General features: G+C 43.7%; 1 protein-coding gene across 4 annotated transcripts in view; it reads left to right on the forward strand.

Moving 5' to 3' along the window:
* Positions 1-27,036, forward strand: part of ARMC9 (armadillo repeat containing 9) — a 294,215-nt gene that overhangs the window by 55,195 nt on the left and 211,984 nt on the right. For all 4 annotated transcript variants that reach the window (XM_075340394.1, XM_075340396.1, XM_075340397.1 and 1 more), the window contains exons 4-7: positions 2,132-2,302; positions 9,984-10,139; positions 13,066-13,158; positions 20,026-20,050. In XM_075340394.1, coding sequence (XP_075196509.1) covers positions 2,132-2,302; positions 9,984-10,139; positions 13,066-13,158; positions 20,026-20,050 — 445 coding nt within the window. The remainder of the gene's footprint in view (positions 1-2,131; positions 2,303-9,983; positions 10,140-13,065; positions 13,159-20,025; positions 20,051-27,036) is intronic.

The raw sequence follows: 27,036 nt of genomic DNA on the forward strand, positions 1-27,036 counted from the left end.
ATTTTTAGCACAAGGAGATTATCACTAGTCCTCTATATTCATGAGTTCTGTATAACCACGCTCCCACCACTGATTGGCAGCTTTCTGCCTATGCACAGTGTACACAGAAAGCTGCCAATCAGTGGTGTGGGCGGAGTTATACAGAGCTCAGTAATCAGAAAGCTGGTAAATCTGCAGCGGATGAAACAGTTTTGTCAAAACTGCAGCTCAGTAAGTGACACATTACTGGAACCAGGGTCTCTGCCTTTATATTATTCTGCTTTAAGAAAGGGGAGCAAATTAACTGGTGACCAATTGGGTTGTTGTTGCAAAGCTATTCTTTTCCATCATAGTCCCTTGTTCTTGAATGAGTTATCTATAGCATCTTAAGAAGTTTTTACATTATTTCGGCAGGGTGTACGCCCAGGCATTTAGATGAACAGTTTCTTATGTTAGGTTTCGGAGGTGCCCACCCCGCAGTCTATGTCGCTCGCTGGGGCACCTTTGTACCTCTGTGTGCCTCAGTATTCTGATGTGGGCTATGATAGTTTGTACAGCACAAATCCTGTATCTAGTTGTGCCCATAAAATGAACACACAGTACATACAGCAGCATATCTGTGCGCTTGTCCATACACCTTTTAACAAACATGTTCGGTCATCAGATGGGTTCCAGTAAAATAAAGCTCAGTCTTTGCTGGATTTCCCATTTTGAGTTTGTTTGTAGGGTTGGGGGTCATCTCTGCCTGTGTTTTAGGAATGCAGAATATGTATATATTTACGGAGCCATTAAACGCTGGCAGTCTCTGAGGCAAGTATCATTGGGACGTTTATTGTAATTAAGGCTGTAGGTTGCAGAAAGACACGCAATGTGAAGAATGTGAACACTGGGGAGGGGGCGCTCTTCTGGTAGAAACGCCTTATCTGAGCTGATCCTCACCTCCTGCAGACAGGGTGGTGAGTGTTAGGAAACGTCTTGTCTCTTAGAATATATTGCTTCATTCTTTTTCCATTTAGATAGGAGCGAGTAAGTTAGGCTAAGGTCATCCTTCCTGTCATGGAGGTGAACACATAGGTGTGGGAGTGTGGGTGCATTAACAGGATATGATAAGACGCACCCCTTCTACTTATAAAATGGCTAATGAGGGCATTCTTAACCCTTCATACTGTCTAGGTGTTAGTCTTGTGTCATTTCATAATAACATTTCACCGGTTGGAATTTTACTTGCCTTGAATTTGCCATAAATGATCCCAATCATTGACCCATACACATTCCACTGATCAATTGTGTAACAAACAAAATGCTCATTTGTCATCTGATTGTATTGTATATTTGTACCCTAGCTAGGGAAAAGGGGAAGGTCCCTGACGACAACCTGCAGCTCACCCTCGCTGGCGTCATCGACCCTATAGTAGTACCGTACAAGTCGCCGAACTGGAATAACTTGGGCCCTGCCTTACCCTGGCAAGTGAGCCCTAAATAAGGATGGAGGGTATGAGCTCTAAGTTAACACCCCTAACCCTAAAGGAAGACACAAGGGAACAATACAGGGGAAACACGACTGCAATCACCAGAGCCATGGTAAAGCACAAACACTTATCTGAGCTGCAGCAACCACAAGACGACCTCTCCAGAGCTAAGCAAGGAACAATCTATAAATCGTACCCAAACCACCGCAGGGTGAGGTTAATAAAGGAAGTTAGAGGCTGGCAACTGAGAGAAAAAAATGACAGTTTCCCAGGGTCAGAGTCTGCGCTGCAGAAACAGGGAACTGTCAGAAAACAATATGTGCTGCCAATCTCTGGTGTTTTCTAGCATTCGCTGCCACTGGATTGTCAGCTGGCCGATACACCTCTGTGAAAGGCCGTGACACATTCGTGAAAATTGATGACAGTACGTTACCCTCTTCTACCACACTGATGCATACTTACCTGCAATGAGTTTTGTCCGCCATGTTGACAGCCACCAGTGCTTTTTCTCTAGTCATTTCTGATGAAATTTGCAACAAACGTCACCAGTGGGATTTAATTGTAGATAAAGTTTATACCTTCTATCGTTGCCATTAATGGTATTCAAAAATATCCGTGAGTCTGGTAGAAATGATTGCAGCCCGATTATACTGACCCTTATCCTTTCATGTCTTGTCTTGCAGAAAGACTTCCTCACTGCTTTCGAAGATGGGGACAGGAAAACCTTCTTTGAGAAGTGGAATGAACACGTTCCTCTGGACACCCGCAGCAATGATCCTTTGGCGCAAAAGCTAGAATTTTACCTCCATATCCACTTTGCCATTTTCCCTCTAAAGCATAATGTTGGACGAATTGTAAGTCAGCAGTCCAATTTATTCTCAAAACACATTTTTATATAATGAATTTTGTGGTTATATATTACACATTTAGTATAGTCAGTTAAATATCAACCTTTTCAGTCTTGACACATTTACTTTTTGGTGTAAATGTGCCCCTCTAGCCCTGTGAATGAGGTGTAAATGGCATGTAACACATCAAGGTGTATCTATATGAGTGATCCTACAGGCATGGCCACAGTAGCCTAGAAGAGTGACTTTGTAAGTGTAAAGGCACTTATATACATTAGCTTGTTAGCCAAACCCACCGATATGGATAGGTTCAGACACCAAGATAATGTATGAGGACACCTGACATTATTGAGGCGTTAAGGATCCCTCATATTCAGCTTCAGACTGACAATCTTTTTTGTTCTCTCTGAGATAAGCTACCACCATAGATGTCTGGCAGAAGCTCTCATAGAGAACATAGGAGCATTCGGCCAAGAGTGCGAGATAACTGTCTGCCAAACCATCATTAGGCCGACAGCTTTCTCAAGTGTATGGGGGTTTAACAGGATACCTCTATACTAGATATTGAGTGAGCTTTACTCTGTCCTTAAAAAGGTCCACATTTTTGTCTAATCATTTTGGCTATTGTTTTATATTAATAATCAAAGTAACTTACGGGAGCCCCAAAGTAATTTATTTTATTAGTCTTAGGCTTTATTCACATTTCATACAAAAACACAGACTTATCAAATGAAAAGCTTAGCTGTTAAGGTCTATAGAAGCGAGCAAAAAAACAGATAGTACATTGAAGCAATCCATGGAACCATAATGTGGCCACCTTCCTATATCATTTCTTGCCACTTCTGCCAATACTATCGTTTGCACAACTATAACCTGGGGAGGAACTGTCAACGAAGGGATATGAATACATAGAAAGCCTTATAGTATCTTCACAGGGGAACATTTTATGTTTAATCTTTCTTTATTAAAGTAAACAAGACAATTTACAGGAAAAAAAAAAGTAAGATTCAAATAAGTGATTACTATGTGTCAACTTACAGAGAAAAATATAAGCCACGTCCTAGCTAATACATCCTCTCTTACTTACTACCATAAGGCACGCATAGGACATGTAACCATATTTGATAATACGAACAGTCTCCTTCCAAAGGAGAAATACGCCTCAACCAAAACGAGGCCACTGCCAAAAATTTTTTTAGAAGATTTAACTAGAACCAGAAAGAAAGGAAGTAGTAAGAGGGAAAGATAAGGAAAAGAAAAGGAGGGGGGGGGAGAAGAGCAGCAGAAAGAGAGGGAGGGAAGGCATGGTAGGGATTACTTCCCCAGTACTCGGACCGCTACATTGGACTGACATAACACAGGTTATGAGTTACCAATAAGATTTTGAAATGGTAGGGAATCAAGAGCCAGGGTCCAGGGGGTCCAGATCCTAAGGAATTTATCCACTGAGTCATTGGTCTCTGCCATGAGGGACTCCATCCTGTGAATGATGGCCATCTCTGCAAACCAATCCCTCATAGATGGCACCCCAGTCGATCTCCAGTATCTCGGGATCACCATGCGTGCTGCTGTAAGACAGAATCTCAGGAGGCCCATTTTCTGTGATTTAAGTGATCCCGGGAGGATTGAAAGCAGCGCCATCTGAGGGGAACCCACCAACTGCTCTCCGCTAATTATATAGTATGCCTTGAACACGGACTTCCAGAAAGGCTTTATCAATGGGCAGTCCCACCAGATATGCAGCATTGTCCCCTTCTCCCTTCCGCACCTCCAGCAACTATCTGAAACCCCAGGAAATATTGCGTGTAGAGTATCCGGGCACCTGTACCAACGGGTCAGAATCTTATAATTTTTTTCCTGTGCGTCGCAGGCAATGGAAAATTTATGGGTGAGGATAAAGGACTTTTTCCAGTCCTCCTCTGGAATGGGAGTCCCCAAATCTCTATTCCACTTCTCGATATATTTAAGGCCCCCCATATCCGCCTCTGTAGTCAGGAAGGAGTAAACCAGTGACGAAAGATGCCCGGGAGAATCCTCCAGCAAAAATAATTGTTCAAATTTTGTGGGCGGGACCGCAAAAAGCCCAAGTCTGTTATCAGCAATCAAAAACAACCTAAGTTGAAGGTATTCCAGCCAAGCCGTTGGATGCCGGCCCTCTGGGAGCAAAAGGGCCAAAAAGGGGGGCACCTCCAAACCGTGCAAAGTCTGGGCTATCCGTGTGTCCTCGCTCCTCTAACATAAGAAACGCTCAACTCCCACCCCTGGGGGAAACTCTGGGTTAGAGAAAAGTGGTGAGAGTGGACCAGGACCCCTTGAGAGAGATCCCCGCCTGCACTCAACGTCCCAGACCCTCAGCGATGCCTTGAGAAACTCCGCCTCTTCATCTGTCCGTCCCCTCCGCAGTGATGTGATCCATGGGAGGAACCACAGGGGCATTTCAGAGCAAACCTGCTCCAGACTCACCCATTGTTTAGTGCTCCTATTAAATTGCCAATCCAGAAGTCTCAGCAGTAGGGACGCCTTGTGGTACTTTTTAAAGTCTGGCAACCCTGCCCCCCCCTCTCCCTTAACCCTACTCAACACTCTCCTCCCCACCCGAGAGCTCCTCCCTCCCCACACAAATTTGTTAATAACTGACTGTATTCTGGTAAAGAAAAAAGAAGGTAGTGCTATAGGGGCCATTTGAAAGATATATAGAAAACGAGGGAGAACATCCATCTTGATGACATTAATACGTCCAAACCAGGACAGTTTCTGTCTATCAAGTTGTTTCAGATCTCTTATAGTGCGTTCCAGCAAAGGGAGGTAATTAAGGTGAAAAATCTTAGAACTGTCCCGTGGTACCGCCACCCCCAGATAAGTCAGGGCCGATGTCTGCCATCTAAAAGGAAAGTTGGATGCAATAAGGTCTACTTCCCTCCCCGGCAGAGTTAAATTCAAGGCTTCTGATTTATTATAGTTAACTTTAAAGTTACTTATATGTCCAAAGTTCTCAATTTCCTTAACCAAGGAGGGAAAGGATATGTGAGGCTGTGTAATGTATAGGAGGAGGTCATCTGCATATAATGCCGCTTTACATTGGTGCCCTCCCACCTCTATCCTTTTTATATCTGGGTTCTGTCTAATGGCCATAGCCAAATGCTCCATTACGAGAACAAATAGGAGGGGGGATAAGGGGCAACCCTGTCGGGTACCATTTTTTTATGCTAATTGGCGTGGATAAGGACCCATTTACCTTTATTCTGGCAGTCGGTGTACTATAAAGGGAGGCCACTCCTCTAAGGAACCTGTCACCTATCCCCACCTGTCTCAAAGATGCCAACATGAAACTCCAGCTGACCCAGTCGAAGGCTTTCTCCGCATCTATGGAAAGTAAACACATAGGTAGTGCCTTCGCCCGAGCCAGCAGAAGAAACGTCTTGTTCGTATTGTCTCTTTCCTCTCGGCCCCCGACAAAACCCACCTAGTCCGTGTGTATCACTTTTGGGAGCATAGGAGCCAGTCTGTTGGCGAGAGCTTTTGAAAAGAATTTGACATCTATATTAATCAATGATATGGGACGGTAATTGGAGACGTTAACCGGATCCTTCCCCGGCTTTGGAATTAAACATATATGCGCCTCCAAAGACTGGGGGACCAAAGATGCTCCAGCAGGCACCGAGTTGAAGATCCGTGTCAAAAAGGGAACAATCTGGTCCCTAAAAACTTTAAAAAATTTGGTCGTAAAATCATCCGGTGCTGGACTCTTGCCTACTGGGGTGTCTCTGATAACCGAAGATATCTCCTCTTCCGTAAAATTTGACTCCAACGTCACAATTTCTGCTCGCGCTAGCCTAGGCAAGGCAGTCCGCTTGACATAGTCCTTGATCTTATTGTTGAGTGCCGTCGGAGACATATCAGTAAACTGACCCTTTATGTTGTACAGGTCCCCATAAAAGGCACGGAACTCTTCAGCTATTTTACCGGGTCCTGACTAATATGTCTTCCTCTAGCCTTAATTTTCGGATTATGGTTTGTGAGTTTTCTCGGATGAATAAACCTAGCTAATGCCCTCCCGCACTTGTCTGCATGTTCGTATAGGTATCTCTGTAACCGTACCCTCTGCGCATAGTATTTTTGATCTAAGAGCCCCCTAAGTTTCTCCCGAAATCCCAGCAATTCAGCATACACCGAGGCAGATAAGGATTTTTTGTGGGACGCCTCCAAGGTCCGAATTCGCTGAACCAGAGAGGTAATCAGAGAGGCCCTCTCCCGTTTAAGTCTCGATCCATGCTTTATTAATATACCCCGCACCACACATTTAAGCGTCTCCCACTGTGTCGGCAAGGCCGTCTGATCCTGGACGTGAAATTCCAAGAAATCACTTATCACCTGTCGTATTTCCACCACACATAAGTCGTCTTTAAGTAGATGTTCATTAAGACGCCACGTCCATGGTCGCCGCGAACAGTCTGGGGGAATAGGGGAACATTTTAAACATGGCTGCCCTAAAAGTATTAGTAGTGGTGATACGTGACAGATCCTATGAGGAATAACAGCATCACTGTGTCCTTTAGGCCTAAAGTTGACTCTTTGGGGGTTTGAAATCTTTTATTTCCATGATTAAAAGTAGTAATTTGGGATCGGGGTGTAGATTTTTGATTATAGACTTCCTGTGCTTTGGCCTTTTGTGATCCTTGGTCCATATCTGACAAGTGAGGTATCTGTCTCGGGAGTGGTCTGCTTTTCTTGGCTTATAAAAGATGGCTACTCATATCCTTGTCATGGCTATATTTAATGGCCTATTGTCTGTAATTATTAATACCCTATCCTCCCATTTTACTGTGCTTTTTTGTCCTTGCACCTCCCTTATATTTCCTGGTTATAAGTAATTATTTCTCCATAAGTTAAAATTAGATTCACACCGATGGTAACAATGTACAAATCACCATCTGGCTAATATCTGCACTAATACTGATCAGGCTGCAGTTTAATGTTGTATCATTGACCGTAAAGCCATGTTCACACACCGCATTTTTTGCTGCGTTTTTTTTTTTTTTTACTGTAGCCAATACCTGCTCACTTGGCAGTAAAAACACGATGATAAAAACCGCCCCTTTTGCAGTACTTTTTGCAGCGGTTTCTAGATGTGGATTACATGGGTGCTTTCTCTACTAAAGCTAGTTTTATTCACTAAAAACGCAGTAAAATAAGTTATGTTTTTTTGAAGCATTTTCTCATTGCTTTGTATGAGTATAAAAAGAACTGCCAAATGCTGCAAAATATGCAAAAACAGAGTTCTCAAATTGAGTCAGGAATATAAAAAAAACAGGCGTGTCATGAGATTTCTGAAATATCATAGCTTGTGACATGAAGCCTAACCGTTGTCTTACCTACTCACCAATCTGCTGATTTCACTGCTTGCTGTGACTTTTAAAGTGGAAGTCTAGGGTCACTTACATTTTTTGCAACAAGACGCGACTAGTTAGGCCCCTTTCACACATTTAATTTTTGCCATCAGTCACAATCCGTCGCATTTGGAAAATAACTGATCCAGCGTTGGATCCGTTTTTTTTTCATTGACTTGTATTAGCGACGGATTGCGATGGATGGCCTCATGTTTCATCTGTCGTTTGACAGATCCGTCGAAAAATATTTGTCCATCAGACAGAGACGATGTCCACAGTAACGTTTTTTGTTTGCGTCGAAAAAACGGACAGCGACTGATCCGTCTCCATCTGTCGTTTGTTAGAATGGAAGACAATGGGGGCAGTATCCGTCGTAAACCGTCAAATGACGGAATCCGGCAACGGATCCGTTTTTGTTTTTTTTAAATGCGCATGCTCAGATGTGTAAATTCCCTGCTGGTCAGAAAAAAGTCTCTCCCTCTCTCCCTCTTTCTCTCTCTCCCTCTCTCCCCGTCTCGTGTTCTCTCTCTCTCTCTCTCTCTCTCCCTCTCTCGTTCTCTCTCGCCCTCTCTCTCACCCTCTCTCTCTCACCCTCTCTCTCATCCTCTCTCTCACCCTCTCTCTCACCCTCTTTCTCACACTCTCTCTCACCCTCTCTCACTCTCTCTCACCCTCTCTCTCCCTCTCTCACCCTCTCTCAAAAATGTGGTACGACAGATCCGTTTTTTTACAGGGATCTGTCGCATAACTTTTATTTCAGTCTGCGAGGGATCCGTCGCAACAGTCACATAACGGATTGTGACTGATGGAAAAAAACTGATGTGTAAAAGAGGCCTTAACTAGTTACATTTTTTTTTTCCTACGTTTTTTATGAATTCCCATAAACCTGATCCATTCGGGTTACATTTAATCCACCCTCTTTTACTTACTTATAAATCAATTTACCGTAAATGATTTAATACTAATTATTAATCTGAATATTAATAATTACATAATTTATAGCAATTTAAACACCAGAATAGCGCGGTACACTTTAGATGGAGCACAATTAAAGAGAAATAAACCAGATGATACATAGGTAAAGGGGTTTTCTAAGACTACTTTTTTTCCCCCTATGTAATGAGCAACTTATGGGCAAGTAGTCGACAACTACTTGCCTGTTCTGCCCTGCGATGATCTATGCCAGCTCAGACTGCCATTCTACTACTTATGACCTAACATCGACAAATCAACTCTTCCTCTTCCACTCTGCTCTGACAACGGGGCGTCACCATGGACGTCATACTGCTAGACAGCCTGATCTGTACACCAAGGCAGAAAGAAGGAACTGCTCTGTCTACTTGACATCACAGGAAGTAGGAGACTTGCCGGTTATAGTGGTCCATGACCACTCTGAGGTGAAAGAGATCGTTGCAGTCAGGCTCAAGGCTGGCCCACAGGAGAACAGGAGAATCCTCCGGTGGGCCCCTTAGCAGTAGTACATCACTTAGTAGTAGTACAGTAGTACATCACAAGTTTTTGCACCATAGGAACAACAGTTAAAGGGGTTATCCAGGACTCCCCATCTTTGAAAATATAGAGGAAAAATTCTAGGTGCGCATTTATTCTAAGGGTGCTTTTACATTTACCAATATATACCCATTTTTACACACACTAGGCTAAAATTGTTGAGTAGAAATGGCTGTTGGATCCGATTATAATCTTTCATCTGCCAGAATTTTTTTCGACAGGTTTAAAAATTTGTCTGCCAAACACAATGGCTGAAAATAGATATCTGAATTTCAACTCCATTGTAAGGAATAGCAGGGTTTTTATTTTCGGATGATTACAACAAATGATGGAGATGATACCTACTGATGTACATAGACATTTCCAGACCAAATACGTCATTTGTAATGTTGGTCAGAAAACTGTATATACCTCCCTTTTAAGTGCACACCCAAGGAGGTATATACCCGACAGGGGACACAGTATGGATGGATGCCAATCACCATAGGGACCTCTTCCATTTTTCTGACGCCCTTTTTATAGGCACGCATTGTGGATGTGCTTTCCTGTACAGTTAGGCAAATACATACCAGCCAAGATGGCCAATTACTGTTTACCTGCGCAGAGAATGCTATTCGGAGGCAGTAATTGTGGGCAATGGGTAAGTATAGCTTTTGAAGACCTTCCCTTTTGGAAATAAAACTTTTTTCTTGGATGGTCAAGTTTAGAAATAGTTTGCTTTCTTTTTTTATGCAAAATCCCTTTGAGGTAAAGTAAGAATAATAACATATTACTTTCCTCTTTCTATATAGGACCGCTCGGATTGTGAAGAGCGAATTTCTCATTTTAAAACCTACTTGGAAACCAGTGGGGCGGCACTGAGCCAGACTACAGAATTCCTTCCATTCTATGCCCTTCCCTTTGTTCCGAATCCAGCTGCTCATCCATCCTTCAGAGACCTTTTCCAGGTAAGCTAATAACACCAATAGAAATACCCGACTGCATAGAGGAACTGAACTGGCTAATAAAATATTACACTTTAGTCTGGATGAAAAGACAATTTCCCTTAAGTGCGTAACAAGGAGGCCAGAGGCTGTCTTGTCACTTGTTGGTTTTGTATTTATGTGTTGTGTCGTTACCTCCAAGTTCTTTATTACAAATACCATTATTATGACTGATGGGCACTCAAGTTAGGAAATGAGGCCAGAGCATTGCAGGAAACAAACACAAGAGGTTTCTTGTTGAACTTGTAGGGTCTCTTGACTTATGGCACCTCCTCTGAAAAACGGCTAAACTGATAGTATTGTTACTTTGGTATCACAATGCTATGAGTAATATAGTAAATGTTCTGTTGATATATTAGAGTTTACAGAACACATTGCTTTAACATGAGCGTTTCTATTTCAGTCATTCCAATAGACTTATTCTGTTAGATCAGGGGTCGGCAATTCATTTCCTTAGAGGCCACATGATAGATCGTGGCTTGTGTCAATAGGCTGAAGTTAATTCTCCTCAATATCAATAGTAACATATTAATTATAATTATTTCATATTAATATTAATTGTATCACTTAATATTGAGCAGAATTAAGTTTGCTGCCATCCTCCTATATGCCGTATAAGCCCACACGCAGCCCCATATATACAGTATGAGCCACTAACATAGCCTCGCTATATACAGAATGAGTCCCCACATAGCCCCTCTATATGCAGTGTGAGACCCCCACATAGCCCTTCTATATGCAGTATGAGACCCCCACATAGACCCTCTATATGCAGTGTGAGCCCCTCACATAACCCCTTTTATATGCAGTGTGAGACCCCACATAGCCCCTTTATATGCAGTGTGAGACCCCACATAGCCCCTTTATATGCAGTGTGAGCCCCTCACATAGCCCCTTTATATGCAGTGTGAGCCCCTCACATAGTCTCTTTATATGCAGTGTGAGCCCCTCACATAGCCCCTTTATATGCAGCGTGAGCCGCTCACATAGCCCCTTTATAAGCAGTATGAGCCCCTCACATAGCCCTCTATATGCAGTGTGAGCTGCTCACATAGCCCCTTTATATGCATTATAAGCCCCCACATAGCCTCTCTATATACAGTGTAAGACCCCACACAGCCTCCTAAATACAGTATGAGCCCACACATAGCCCTTCTATATACAGTATGAGTCCCCACATATTTTCCTAAATACATTATGAGCTCCACATAGCCTTATAAATTCGCTAAGCTCTCTCATAGCCTCCTATATACAGTATTGGCCCTCATATACAGTATGATCCCCCACATTGCTCCCTATATACAGTATGTTTTCCCACATAGCTTAATAAATAAAGCATTAACCCTCACATTGTCTCCTATATACATTATAAGCCCCACATAGCCTCCTAAACACAGCATGAGCCCACACGTAGCTTCCTATGTAGGTTATGAGCCCCACATAGCCCCCAATAGACAGTATGAGCCTCACATAACCTAAATACGTGCAAACATCCCATACACATATGAACAAAAAAACACCACATACTTGCTTCCATTTTCCCAGCACTCTGCGCGTCTGACTCTTTGTACAGCAGACACACTAATTTGACGTCATTGCGTCTGCTGTCTCACATGCCGATTGGTGGCCGGTGGCCCCTCTTCCACCAATGTATTCACTACTGTCTGCATCCGGGGGAAGCAGATAGTGGTGACGGCAGACAATGTAGGGCAGAGGGCAGAAGAGGGCATGGTGGCTGTCTCTGTTCACGGGCCGGACTGGAACAGCCAGAGGACCAGATGTGTCCTGTGGGCTGCGCTTTGCCGAGCCCTGAGGCAGATGCTTGCTTTTTGTTAAATGCTGACTAAATAGTCACCATTGTTTCAACAAATTTGCATAAATTAGTAGTACAGGTGAATATAAAAACTTTCTATTGTACTTTAACAGATAAATCTGATTCGTTCTCCACTTATGAGATATTTCTTGCACTGCTTGCTGCCTTCCTGAAATCACCATCCACTCAAAAGAAAACCCAGTTCTGATACGTTTTGATCAATGCAAGATGGACTGCCAGATCAGTGACGTGTCAGGTTACCCTTATACACCTTGGAGAGGCGTAGGGTCAGTGAGGAGCACACAGCTCAGTCAGAGACAGGAAGATTGTGCTACACCTTTAAGCAACTCTTATAACAGTGGTGGATTCACAGCTACACTGCTCAGTACTACAGTATAATGTCTTCCATAGTGTTGCTGCGTCTTTGTATACGCTTAAGACAGAGCAGAAATACATCTCTCTATGTACGCTGTAAGGAAGACTTCATAGCCACTACTCTCCACCCACTAGCTCCGAGACCACGGACAAATTAGATATGGAGACTGTAGAGATCAAACTGATTAAAAAAATTGAAGGACACAAGTCAGTCATATAATGGCCAGAAGCAGTGTTATTCCTCATGTACATATGACAGCTTATATGGAAACATTGCCATAATTCACAGCTGTGCTCTAACTGTTGGGACATGTATTGGCTATGTTTCTCTGTATTACAGTCTGGGCACTTTTTGTATCTTTAGTGGGAGACAGACATTATTCATTGCTTGCAGACAATACAAAACCTATTTGAAAACCACAGCTTTTCGGCATTCCTGTAAATTGAGTCAGCAGACACTCTTCTCACTATCCGTCAGGTTATTGCGCTTTTGTGAGAGTAAATGGTGGTTCGATGGGAGTATAAATTCCATGCATACAGTATTGCATTGCTTGCCACACAGTGAGATTATCCATGGGATTTTATGTAATTCACATTGCATCAGCATTTCCAATGCTGGACTGTAATGTGCAAGCACTCTTTACTAGCTGTGTGTGGTTATAATATATACAGTACATATGTTTGGTTTTTTTTTCCCCCCAGGATTCCTGGGCTCCTGAGCTAAAATCTAGGCTGGAAAAGTTCTTATCATTGACTCTGAAGGCTGGAAGTACTCCTCGTCTTGTTACATTATATGTATCCTTTTTACATAACAATCTTGTATGATGATAAAACAATGGCATACGTAGTTTCTGAAATGTTTATTCTATTCAATGGGTATTCCCATGTTAATAAATTGCTTTACTTAGACAACATGTAAATAAGCACGTTTGCAATTGACTTGTTTTTTCATTCTACTGTCATTCTGCTGCTGATAGATTTTATCTTCCTAAAGGTACTGTCACACTAAGCAACATCGCTAGCAACATCACTGCTGAGGCACGACTTTTGTGACGTAGCAGCGACCTTGCTAGTGATGTTGCTGTGTGTGACATCCAGCAACAACCTGGCCCCTGCTGTGAGGTCGTTGGTTGTTGCTGAATGTCCTGGGCCATTTTTTAGTTGTTGCTGTCCCGCTGTGAAGCACAGATCGCTGTGTGTGACAGCAAGACAGCAACAACTAAATGTGCAGGCAGCAGGAGCCGGCTTCTGTGGACACTGGTAACAAAGGTAAATATCGAGTAACCAAGAAGCCCTTTCCTTGGTTACCCGATATTTACCTTCGTTACCAGCGTCCGTCGCTCTCACGCTGTCAGTGCCGGCTCCCTGCACATGTAGCCAGACTACACATCGGGTAATTAACCCGATGTGTACTCTGGCTAGGAGTGCAGGGAGCCAGCGCTAAGCGGTGTGCGCTCGTAACCAAGGTAAATATCGGGTTGGTTACCGCATGCTGCTTGCTGGGGGCTGTCTGCCTGTTTGACAGCTCACCAGCAACCCGTGTAGCAACTTACCAGCGATCCCTATCAGGTTGAATCGTTGTTGGGATCGCTGGTAAGTTGTTTAGTGTGACGGTACCTTTAGTGTTCAGCTTATTTCAATGGAACTTAACTTCCAGTCCATGGCCCAGTGTGTGCAGTAGTTACATTGAAAGAGAAGAATTTACTCCTAATATCCCAGCTAGCTCTCTCCAGCCCATTGATATCTTTTACACAGTTATCTTCCTACCCCCTCCCCCTCACCCTCTCCTTTTCTTTCCTCTTCCCAATCTACTCCTCTCTAAAGCTGGGTTTACACACTGCAACATCGCAAACGACATCGCTGTAACGTCACCGGTTTTGTGACGTTACAGCGACCTCCCCAGCGACATTGCAGTGTGTGAAACCTATCAGCGACCTGGCCCCTGCTGTGAAGTTGTGATCGCTACAAATCGTTCAGGACCATTCCTAGGTCCTTTGTTTCCCGCTGTGCAGCATGCATCGCTAGCAAGTTTCAGTGTGTAAAGGGGACTTTACAGCGACTCCGCGGCTCTGTCTGTGTAGCGTCCTGATTAGCGGTCACCGGTGAAGGATTCACCGGTGACCGCTAATCCCCCGAGTGACTGAAGTGTCCCCCCCTCTCTCATACTCACCGATACCCGATCACCGGCGCTGCACGGCGTTCACTCTGCTCCAGCGACTTTTCCTTTTTTGAAAAAGCTGGCCGCTCATTAAACAATCTCGTATTCCCTGCTTTTCCCCGCCCACCGGCAAATGTGATTGGTTGCAGTGAGACACGCCCACACGCTGAGTGACAGCTGTGTCACTGCACCCAATCACAGCAGCCGGTGGGCGTGTCTATACTGTGCAGTAAAATAAATAAATAAATAATTAAAAAATCCGGCGTGCGGTCCCCCCTATTTTAATACCAGCCAGATAAAGCCATACGGCTGCAGGCTGGTATTCTCAGGATGGGGAGCCCCACGTTATGGGGAGCCCCCCAGCCTAACAATATCAGTCAGCAGCCGCCCAGAATTGCCGCATACATTAGATGCGACAGTTCTGGGACTGTACCCGGCTCTTCCCGATTTGCCCTGGTGCGTTGGCAAATCGGGGTAATAAGGAGTTATTGGCAGCCCATAGCTGCCAATAAGTCCTAGATTAATCATGTCAGGCGTCTCCCCGAGATTCCTTCCATGATTAATCTGTAAGTGACAGTAAATAAACACACACACCCGAAAAATCCTTTATTAGAAATTAAAAACACAAACACATTCCCTCATTACCAATTTATTACCCACAACAAAGCCCTCCTTGTCCGGCGTAATCCACGGTCCTCCAACGTCGCATCCAGCTCTTTTGCTGGATCACATTTGCCGGTGGGCGGGGAAAGCAGGGAATACGAGATTGTTTAATGAGCGGCCGGCTTTTTCAAAAAAGGAAAAGCCGCCGGAGCAGTGTGAACGCCGTGCAGCGCCGGTGATCGGGGATTGGTGAGTATGAGAGAGGGGGGGAAATCACCAGCAAATGAGGTGAGTAACGCGATCAGCTGAACTGTCACTGAGGTTACCCGCGGCCACCGCTGCATCCACCGCTGGATCCAGGTAACCTCAGTGACAGCTCAGCCGATCACACGGCTCTCTTCATTAGCTGCGTGCAGGTGACAGGAGCGGCTGTGTCTTCTGCTGCTCCTGTCACCTGCATGCAGCAGAGCTGGATGCGACGTTGGAGGACCGTGGATTACGCCGGACAAGGAGGGCTTTGTTGTGGGTAATAAATTGGTAATGAGGGAATGTGTTTGTGTTTTTTATTTCTAATAAAGGATTTTTCGGGTGTGTGTTTTTTAACTGTAATTTACAGATTAATCATGGAAGGTATCTCGGGGTGACGCCTGACATGATTAATCTTGGACTTATTGGCAGCTATGGGCTGCCAATAACTCCTTATTACCCCGATTTGCCAACGCACCAGGGCAAATCGGGAAGAGCCGGGTACAGTCCCAGATCTGTCGCATCTAATGAATGCGGCAATTCTGGGCGTCTGCTGGCTGATATTGTTAGGCTGGGGGGCTCCCCATAACGTGGGGCTCCTCATCCTGAGAATACCAGCCTGCAGCCGTATGGCTTTATCTGGCTGGTATTAAAATAGGGGGGGACCGCACGCCGGATTTTTTAATTATTTATTTCTTTACACGGCACACAGAGCCGCGCGGCATTAAATGAAGTCGGGTGAAGTTCACCTGCTGTCCCCAACGACCAGCTAGTCGCTCTGCCGGTCCGGATCGCTGTTAGGTCGTTGGCCAGGTCTGCCTGTTTGACAGCTCACCAGAGACTTTGTAGCGATCCCGGCTAGGTTGAGATCGCAGGTTGGATCGCTAGAAAGTCTCAGTGTGTAAACCCAGCATAAGGTGCTGTTATAAATTCATCAACCCCCTGAATCAGCTGCTTCTAGAACATGGGTCCTTATCACAGCTCTCACTTTCCTGAGCCTGTACTTGTTCAAATGCTTTGTCATCTCTATTTGTAAATATTGGGGCAACAGTGCAGACTCCACAACAAACCACTGACAGCTGAATGATTAATAGGAGTTCTTGTGCTGAGCTTTAGTATATGTTCTCACCCTGCTTTTTTGCATTGTTTTTTTGTGTGCCTTAAAAACGCTGTGTTTTACAGTATTGGCAAATGAATCAGATTTCTAAACTCTCTTGCATGGTGTGTTTGCTTCCTTTGCGTTTTATGAGCTAAGGTTAGCTTTTTTAACTTCCTCAAATGTTTTTGCATAATTGTTCACCCAATCAAATTAATGGGGAAAAAAACGTAAGTAAAAATGCTCGTAAAAGCTTGTAAGACAACCCGCGCGTATTGTAAGCGTGGAACATACCCTTATAGTTTCACTAATACTAAAGTTCTGCTGCTCATCAGAACAGTCATTCAAGGAGGAGAGCCTTCCCGATCAGAAACCAGTAATTAAGGAGACTGAGGAGTTGTGAGACAACTTGAGAATAACCCTTTAATAATGCCATGTCTCATGAGCTACTGCGGGCAGCTTCTGAGAAAGGGGTAGAAGAGTCCTAGAGAAAGCTTGTGAGTCCTGCTTAACTCCACCAATAGTGCATGATTGATAGCTTATCCTGCATGACCTTTATGCTGGTGATTATCTCCCCAGGCACGTTGGAGGGTATATAGGTGCTAGTGCCAGAAATGGGACCTACATCTGTCAGACATTTGTCATCTCATGGAGATTCCAAGAATGTCCAAGATGAGAATAGCACTTTTTATCACCACCAGAGATGAGCTGATCAGTAAAGAGGTTTTCCTACGAACAAAGTTCATTTTAATCAATAAATCTTGGAATAATAAAATGTTCCACAATTAGATGTATTTAAAAAAAATGTATAAATTATTATTATTCCAAGATCTATTGTTAAAATCAACTTTATAATTAACTTTGTTCGTAGTTAAACCCCTTTAAGTAGACCATTTCAGTAATCATTTCCATGGGCGCTGCTCATACCCTACTTCTTTTATTCTTATTGATTGAAGGCATGTATCATAGACCACTACTCATGTGATATTGCAGTTGTTCTACATATTACTGAGTAGAGTATTTGTCAAAATGTTTTAAGATTTGTCTCCCTGAAATGATTCCTGACCTCTAACATCCTCGCCCTAAATTGGCCTCTGGATAATCCCCTATTAGCTGCGCTAGACCAAGGGATGTCATTGCTGCAAGGCATTATAGAGAAGCCCACATGGCCACAACAAAATGTCATTAGCCTTCTCTCTGATGTTTCAACAGTCTGGCCAATTTTAATTTTTTGTAATTCCAAGTAATGTAGTCCTATCGCTATACCCTATATAACCTTGTCGGCAGCTACATAATGGCAAACACCCTTATTTTGCCAAAGAAAATAAATGATGTGTAAAAATAAAATTTTAAATATAACATTTTTAACAATCTGCGCCAATTTCAGTTATTAATAATCATCTATATTAAGGTAAGTAGGATAAAATAGACCGAAAGGAAAAAACTTGAAATTTTCTTAAAATTTTCACTTTTTATTTGCCACTAAAAATAATTATAACCATTAAGGATGAAAACAAATGAAAAATTCCTGAATTAATACAACAGAATAATTGTTTAATCAAAAAATGTCAAATAATTACTTTATATGAATATATAAATTTATATATTCATATAATTCTTTGACATTTTTTGAGTAACAAATAAATAGGGAAAATTTTAAGAAAATTTAAAGTTTTTTCCTTTCGGTCTATTTTATCCTATTTTCCTCAATTTTAATTTCTGGGCCTTACGAATTGCAAAGTATTAAGAGTGCTTTACACGCTGCGATAGCTAGCGATGTCGTACACGATAGCACCTTCCCACGTCGCTGTTTCGTCATGGGGGTGATTGCTATGGCAGCGTCACACGCACATACTTGCTTAGCGACATTGCTGGAGACACCGAACAATCTCCCCTTTAAGGGAGCGGTTCGTTCGGCATCACAGCAGCGTCACTAAGCGGCCGCCCAATAGCAGAGGAGGCGCGTAGATGAGTGGCCGGAACATGCCGCCCACCTTCTTCCTTCCTCATTGCCGGTGAACGCAGGTAAGGAGATGTTCGTCGTTCCTGCGGTGTTACACATAGCGATGTGTGATGCCGCAGGAACGACGAACAACCAGCGGCATGCACCACCAACGATATTATGGAAAGGAGCAACGTGTCAACGATCAACGATTTTTGACGTTTTTGCAATCGTTGATCGTCGCTCCTTTTAGTCACACACAACGATATCGCTAATGGCGCCGGATGTGCGTCATGAATACCGCGACCCCGACCATATATCGTTAGCGATATCATTGTGTGTAAAGCACCCTTTAGAATTCGCAGAGATCTGCAAACTTCATAAGATTTGACTCAAAGTGATTGAACTCGGAAGTCGATCCACCATGAATCGATCTGCTCATGTCTAATCACCACCTTTAAATATTCTGCTTCTGTTCTCTTAAATATTAGGAAATAGCAGTTTAAGTAAATTTATTAGTCCATGCGATTCTGATAATTCTCCACCTTTTTGCTCTGCAAATCCCTGATTATTTTACAAGATACACCAATGACACCAGTAATTATAGTGCTACTGACAACCCTAAATTTGCTGTGACATGTTTACTAAAGTGGTGCCTAAGAAACTAAAAGTAAAATTCGAATGAAATTTGGTTGCATATGGCTCTACGATGACCTTAAGTAACTTGTACACTCTCCAGGGTCATCCATGATAATGAGATGCATCAAACAAAGCTAAAGAAATGGAGAGAGCAATGTCCTAGCACTTGCGCATGTCAATCTGGTGGCATTGTGAGGGTGATTTCATAAATATCACTTCTATCCTGAGCTGTATTTTGTGCCTCAATTGTTGCAAAATGTATCTGATAGCATCTCAAGCTGTTTGGTAATTCTCTAGTCCAGGAAGAAGTCCACTGTCACCGAGCTGGAACATGAGATGCTGCAGTGAACAGTTTTGATCCAGCTCCTGGAACATACGTATAATGGATGCCAGAAATGATCCCATGGAGATTGTCCCTGGCATCATTTACTCTTCTATGTTTTAGTACCATGATAGAGGAAATTAACAAAAAACCACATTGGTTGGCTGGGTATAAGAGAAAACAGACTTGCACATCTTCAAAGGTTTAGGAGATGCTGAAGATGATTTTAAGGGTACGAAGCCCTTTTAACGCTCCTGCATATTTCCGTAAGTTCGGTGGAATTGTCACTGGCGTTGCTTAGTATGCGTGCTCTTCTGTTAGTCTGGGCATAACATTTAGGATACCGGGAGGTGACTCTTGTAAATGTAGCTCTTGTGAAGAATCATTTATTGCCAGATTTGGTTAAGCAGAAATATGAAAACATTACACAGCTGTGTGGCGGTGAATAAAGGTCTTTTTAAGTACGGCTCTACATATTAATCTAACGAGTGGATCTGCTCATGTTGGCTGCACTTAAGATGCTCACAAAGATTAAAAACACTTCTCATCCAACATATACATGTAATCCAAGCAAGAGCACTTCATGCCGATGACTAGATTGATAAGGAAAAGTACAATGCCCTTTCAAAGTTTCCCTTAACATATTTATACTCCAGAAAGAGAGCAGCCAATGTAACAAAGGTGAGTTTACAAGTGTGTGTGTGTGCGTGTGTGTATATATATATATATATATATATATATATATATATATATATATAAGTTTGTGTGTATACATATATATATTTGTTTAGATGTGTGTGTGTATGTATATATTTACTTATATGTTCCTCAACATTGTAACTGCAACCCCAAGAAGGAATATTTGTGGAATAATGGAAGTCACAAGGTCTATAAACATAGTGCTGATTTGCAAATAATGAAAAAATGGAAACAAAATAAGTATGAACAAGTATGAACGCCACATACAGAAATACCCGCACTTATACACCTTGTCTGCTATCAATGAGGGTATGGATGGTTTTCTGAGGAATGTTCTGCCACTCTGAATGCACTTGGGCACACAAATCATCAAGATCCCCTATGCAATTGCATGTTTATGCCATGCCAGCTGCTCACAGTAGCTCGAGCAACATGCAGCATAGTGTTGTCATATTGCTTAACTATTCTAAGGTTAAGCCATCAGTATCAAAGTCCTGGAAGATGCCTTTAGTAGAACAGCATGTTAGGCCCCTTTCACACGTCAGTGATTCTGGGACGTTTGTGCTTTTTTTAAAACGTACCAGAATCACTGACATACGCAGACCCATTATAATGAATGGGTCTGCTCACACATCAGTGATTTTTCACTGACCTTGTCTCCGTGCGGCGTACTCGCGTGTGCGTGATTGCCGCACGGAGACATGTCCATTTTTTTTTCTGGCATCACTGATGTCCCACAGACCACGCAGTGGTGTGATCCGTGAAACACGTGCCAGAAAAAAACGTGTTTCTAAAATAAAAATCATTTTTACTCACCCGGCTTCAGCCGCGCTCTCTGCAGCCTGTTCTGCCTGCTGCTTCTGAGCCGGCTCATTACTGTCGTGCATATTCATGATGCACGACACAGCCGACCCGGAAGCAGCTGCTGCGGGGGTCAGCGCCGGCCGGATGCTGCACTGCGGGAGCGATCAGCACCAAGGACAGCGGGAGCGGGCACAGGTGAGTTGATTTCTAAGTGCAATCACAGGCCACGGAGAACGGAGCCCGGATTGCACTTAGACAACCCACGTGTGCCGTGAATCACAGCACACGGAGGGACATGGGCGTGTTTTACACGTCAGTGAAGAACGTCACTGTTTTTCATGGACGTGTGAAATGGGCCTTATGCAGATAGGTCCACTTTGTAGATGTGAGAGAATACAATCTATTTTGTTCCTATAGAAACCATCTTGTCTTATAACTGAATGATGTCACAGGGCTCAGCTAGCACTGATGGGCGGGGAAGTTTCACATTTCTATACACACCCCTGCAGCTCTTATTGGTGCATACTTCAGAGGAATTATTTCTTTGTTTGAGATACTATATAAACTGGTAATATGATGTAATAAAGCAGATACTTTCAGTACACTGCAAAGCGTGTGTGCGGCAATGATTTCCCGAGCGCTTGTAAAACAAATCTTACTAATTTGGAATTCCAGTGGCATAGTAGGAGTGTATTTCGCTCATATACACTACTTGAACAACCCCTTCTTCTACAAGGTTATACCATGAACAGAGTACATTTTAATCCATAGATCTTGAAATATTAATAAATTCCATAACTGGATGTGTGACATTTTCTCTCTCCCATTCTGAGATAATCTTATAAATGTGCCCCTGCAGTGTACTGTGTAATAACCATGTCTGATCGTGCAGGAAAATAGTCTGAACATACTACTGCACATTCAGGCAGGGGAGGAAGCAAATTAGTGTATGCAGATTTGACAACATGGGATTGCAACTGATTCTTTCTGTGAGGGAAAACATTTCCCTGGCTGTTTAACAAACATGTTTACCACACAGAAAAAAATGTTTTACCTCACAAAGAGAGTCAGCTGTGATCCCATGGTGTCTGCATGAGCTATTGCTTCCTCCCCGGCCCAGGAGCTGTGGTATGATCAGACCATGTCCCTGCATGTTCAGAAACAGCCATTACACAGTACATAGCAGGGACACATATATAAAATTATCTCAGCACAGGAACATTTTTTTTTTAATCACATCCAATTGTGGAATTATTATTCCAAGATCTATTGATTAAGATGTACTTTGATCATGAAACAACCCCTCAAAGAAAATGTAAAAAACCCACTCAATTCCTGCTCAAACTCTGCTCCAGTGGTGTTGATGCCCGCTGTGCCGCCATTCACGTGACATTGTTATGCCCCGTAAGCAGCGGTATAGTTCTCACGTGGCATAACAACGTGAAGCGATCGCTGAAATGATATTGCTGCTGGATGTAAGTATAAGGTTGTTTTTATTTTCTCTGAGGCTCTGCTGCATTTAACAAGGGGTTGTCCAAATAGTGGGCAACTCTTTTAAAGGGAATCTGTCACCAGGTTTTTGCTACCTCATCTGAGAGCAGCATAATGTAGAGGTAGAGACACTGATCCCAGCGATGTGTCACTTATTGAGCTGTTTACTGTCATGTTGATAAAATCAATGTTTTCTCTGCTGCATTTGTACAAAGCTCATGAATATGGCAGCAGGCCAAGTAGTCCTCTAATGATAATCTACTGCTGATTAATAGTGATTTTATGAAAACTACACTAAGCAGCCCAGTAAGTGAAACACTGCTGGAATCAGGGTCTCTGCCCCTACGTTATGCTGCTCTCAGATTAGGTGGCAAAGTCCTGGTGACAATTTCCCTTTAAGTACCTCTTTTCGCTGATCAAGTATTATGCATTTTCCTGATACTCTTGAAATATCTGTGTAGTTATTATATGACTTAAGTCGATCTCCACATATTGTACATTTTTTTAACGTCATCACATTCTGTATGCCATCAGATTGCAGTAGTAATTTTTTTACAGCAGGTCAGAGAATGGAAGAAGCGATTTTATGGGCTTTTAAGTTGCACTCCTCGGGTGTTGTACAATACCTAGAAAATATGGCTGTAATACTTTGGCATTGCTACCAGCTGTGAGGAGGCAAATGAGTTAAATTCTAGGTCTGTGAAGAAGGGATTATTGGGACGCCAGCCATGGTTGAAGAAAAACAACATTTTTGGAACATCAAAATGATGATTATCAGACAGTGTTTGGAGGGAAGTACGCAGTGATTACATGGAATATTCTGACACTTGCTCCACATTCACCCTAAGGCCCCGTCAGCCTTCCTGACATATCTTTTAGTAAATACTTATAAAATGACTATCTTGGAACATCTTTTCTTAGAATTCTATATTTAGCCTTTCATCTGTTTTTTTTTTTTTTTAAAGAAATCTTTGATTAAATTTAAAATTTTGCGTTTCGAGTATAATAATGTTATTGCTATCAGACTGATACATGTGTGCGATTTGATGAGGGATTGTGTGTGCGATCTAATGAGGGATTGTGTGCGCGATCTGATACGTGTGTGGGATCTGATGAGGGATTGTGTGTGCGATCTGATGAGGGATTGTGTGTGGGATCTGATGAGGGATTGTGTGCGATCTGATGAGGGATTGTGTGTGCGATCTAAAACGTGTGTGCGATCTGATGAGGGATTGTGTGTGCGATCTGATACGTGTGTGCGATCTGATGAGGGATTGTGTGTGCGATCTGATACGTGTGTGCGATCTGATGAGGGATTGTGTGTGCGATCTGATGAGGGATTGTGTGTGCGATCTGATACGTGTGTGCGATCTGATGAGGGATTGTGTGTGCGATCTGATGAGGGATTGTGTGTGCGATCTGATACGTGTGTGCGATCTGATGAGGGATTGTGTGTGCGATCTGATGAGGGATTGTGTGTGCGATCTGATATGTGTGTGCGATCTGATGAGGGATTGTGTGTGCGATCTGATGAGGGATTGTGTGTGCGATCTGATACGTGTGTGGGATCTGATGAGGGATTGTGTGTGCGATCTGATACGTGTGTGCGATCTGATGAGGGATTGTGTGTGCGATCTGATACGTGTGTGCGATCTGATGAGGGATTGTGTGTGCGATCTGATATGTGTGTGCGATCTGATGAGGGATTGTGTGTGCGATCTGATGAGGGATTGTGTGTGCGATCTGATACGTGTGTGGGATCTGATGAGGGATTGTGTGTGCAATCTGATACGTGTGTGGGATCTGATGAGGGATTGCGTGTGCGATCTGATGAGGGATTGTGTGTGCGATCTGATACGTGTGTGCGATCTGATGAGGGATTGTGTGTGCGATCTGATACGTGTGTGGGATCTGATGAGGGATTGTGTGCGCGATCTGATGAGGGATTGTGTGTGCGATCTGATACGTGTGTGGGATCTGATGAGAGATTGTGTGTGTGCGATCTGATACATGTGTGCGATCTGATGAGGGATTGTGTGTGCGATTTGATACGTGTGTGGGATCTGATGAGGGATTGTGTGTGCGATCTGATGAGGGATTGTGTGTGCGATCTGATACGTGTGTGGGATCTGATGAGAGATTGTGTGTGCGATCTGATACGTGTGTGGGATCTGATGAGGGATTGTGTGTGCGATCTGATGAGGGATTGTGTGTGCGATCTGATGAGGGATTGTGTGTGCGATCTGATACGTGTGTGCGATCTGATGAGGGATTGTGTGTGCGATCTGATGAGGGATTGTGTGTGCGATCTGATACGTGTGTGGGATCTGATGAGGGATTGTGTGTGCGATCTGATACGTGTGTGGGATCTGATGAGGGATTGTGTGTGCGATCTGATGAGGGATTGTGTGTGCGATCTGATGAGGGATTGTGTGTGCGATCTGATACGTGTGTGCGATCTGATGAGGGATTGTGTGTGCGATCTGATATGTGTGTGCGATCTGATAAGGGATTGTGTGTGCGATCTGATGAGGGTTTGTGTGCGATCTGATATGTGTGTGCGATCTGATGAGGGTTTGTGTGCGATCTGATACGTGTGTGGGATCTGATGAGAGATTGTGTGTGCGATCTGATACGTGTGTGCGATCTGATGAGGGATTGTGTGTGCGATCTGATGAGGGATTGTGTGTGCGATCTGATGAGGGATTGTGTGTGCGATCTGATACGTGTGTGCGATCTGATGAGGGATTGTGTGTGCGATCTGATGAGGGATTGTGTGTGCGATCTGATACGTGTGTGCGATCTGATGAGGGATTGTGTGTGCGATCTGATACGTGTGTGCGATCTGATGAGGGATTGTGTGTGCGATCTGATGAGGGATTGTGTGTGCGATCTGATACGTGTGTGCGATCTGATGAGGGATTGTGTGTGCGATCTGATGAGGGATTGTGTGCGATCTGATATGTGTGTGCGATCTGATGAGGGATTGTGTGTGCGATCTGATGAGGGATTGTGTGTGCGATCTGATACGTGTGTGGGATCTGATGAGGGATTGTGTGTGCGATCTGATACGTGTGTGCGATCTGATGAGGGATTGTGTGTGCGATCTGATACGTGTGTGCGATCTGATGAGGGATTGTGTGTGCGATCTGATATGTGTGTGCGATCTGATGAGGGATTGTGTGTGCGATCTGATGAGGGATTGTGTGTGCGATCTGATACGTGTGTGGGATCTGATGAGGGATTGTGTGTGCAATCTGATACGTGTGTGGGATCTGATGAGGGATTGCGTGTGCGATCTGATGAGGGATTGTGTGTGCGATCTGATGAGGGATTGTGTGTGCGATCTGATACGTGTGTGCGATCTGATGAGGGATTGTGTGTGCGATCTGATACGTGTGTGGGATCTGATGAGGGATTGTGTGCGCGATCTGATGAGGGATTGTGTGTGCGATCTGATACGTGTGTGGGATCTGATGAGAGATTGTGTGTGTGCGATCTGATACATGTGTGCGATCTGATGAGGGATTGTGTGTGCGATTTGATACGTGTGTGGGATCTGATGAGGGATTGTGTGTGCGATCTGATGAGGGATTGTGTGTGCGATCTGATACGTGTGTGGGATCTGATGAGAGATTGTGTGTGCGATCTGATACGTGTGTGGGATCTGATGAGGGATTGTGTGTGCGATCTGATGAGGGATTGTGTGTGCGATCTGATGAAGGATTGTGTGTGCGATCTGATGAGGGATTGTGTGTGCGATCTGATGAGGGATTGTGTGTGCGATCTGATGAGGGATTGTGTGTGCGATCTGATGAGGGATTGTGTTTGCGATCTGATACATGTGTGCGATCTGATGAGGGATTGTGTGTGCGATCTGATGAGGGATTGTGTGTGCGATCTGATACGTGTGTGGGATCTGATGAGGGATTGTGTGTGCGATCTGATACGTGTGTGGGATCTGATGAGGGATTGTGTGTGCGATCTGATGAGGGATTGTGTGTGCGATCTGATGAGGGATTGTGTGTGCGATCTGATACGTGTGTGCGATCTGATGAGGGATTGTGTGTGCGATCTGATATGTGTGTGCGATCTGATAAGGGATTGTGTGTGCGATCTGATGAGGGTTTGTGTGCGATCTGATATGTGTGTGCGATCTGATGAGGGTTTGTGTGCGATCTGATACGTGTGTGGGATCTGATGAGAGATTGTGTGTGCGATCTGATACGTGTGTGCGATCTGATGAGGGATTGTGTGTGCGATCTGATGAGGGATTGTGTGTGCGATCTGATGAGGGATTGTGTGTGCGATCTGATACGTGTGTGCGATCTGATGAGGGATTGTGTGTGCGATCTGATGAGGGATTGTGTGTGCGATCTGATGAGGGATTGTGTGTGCGATCTGATACGTGTGTGCGATCTGATGAGGGATTGTGTGTGCGATCTGATACGTGTGTGCGATCTGATGAGGGATTGTGTGTGCGATCTGATGAGGGATTGTGTGTGCGATCTGATACGTGTGTGCGATCTGATGAGGGATTGTGTGTGCGATCTGATGAGGGATTGTGTGTGCGATCTGATATGTGTGTGCGATCTGATGAGGGATTGTGTGTGCGATCTGATGAGGGATTGTGTGTGCGATCTGATACGTGTGTGGGATCTGATGAGGGATTG

The sequence above is a fragment of the Anomaloglossus baeobatrachus genome, chromosome 3 (genome assembly GCF_048569485.1).
Source record: "Anomaloglossus baeobatrachus isolate aAnoBae1 chromosome 3, aAnoBae1.hap1, whole genome shotgun sequence".
NCBI classification, from domain to species: domain Eukaryota; kingdom Metazoa; phylum Chordata; class Amphibia; order Anura; family Aromobatidae; genus Anomaloglossus; species Anomaloglossus baeobatrachus.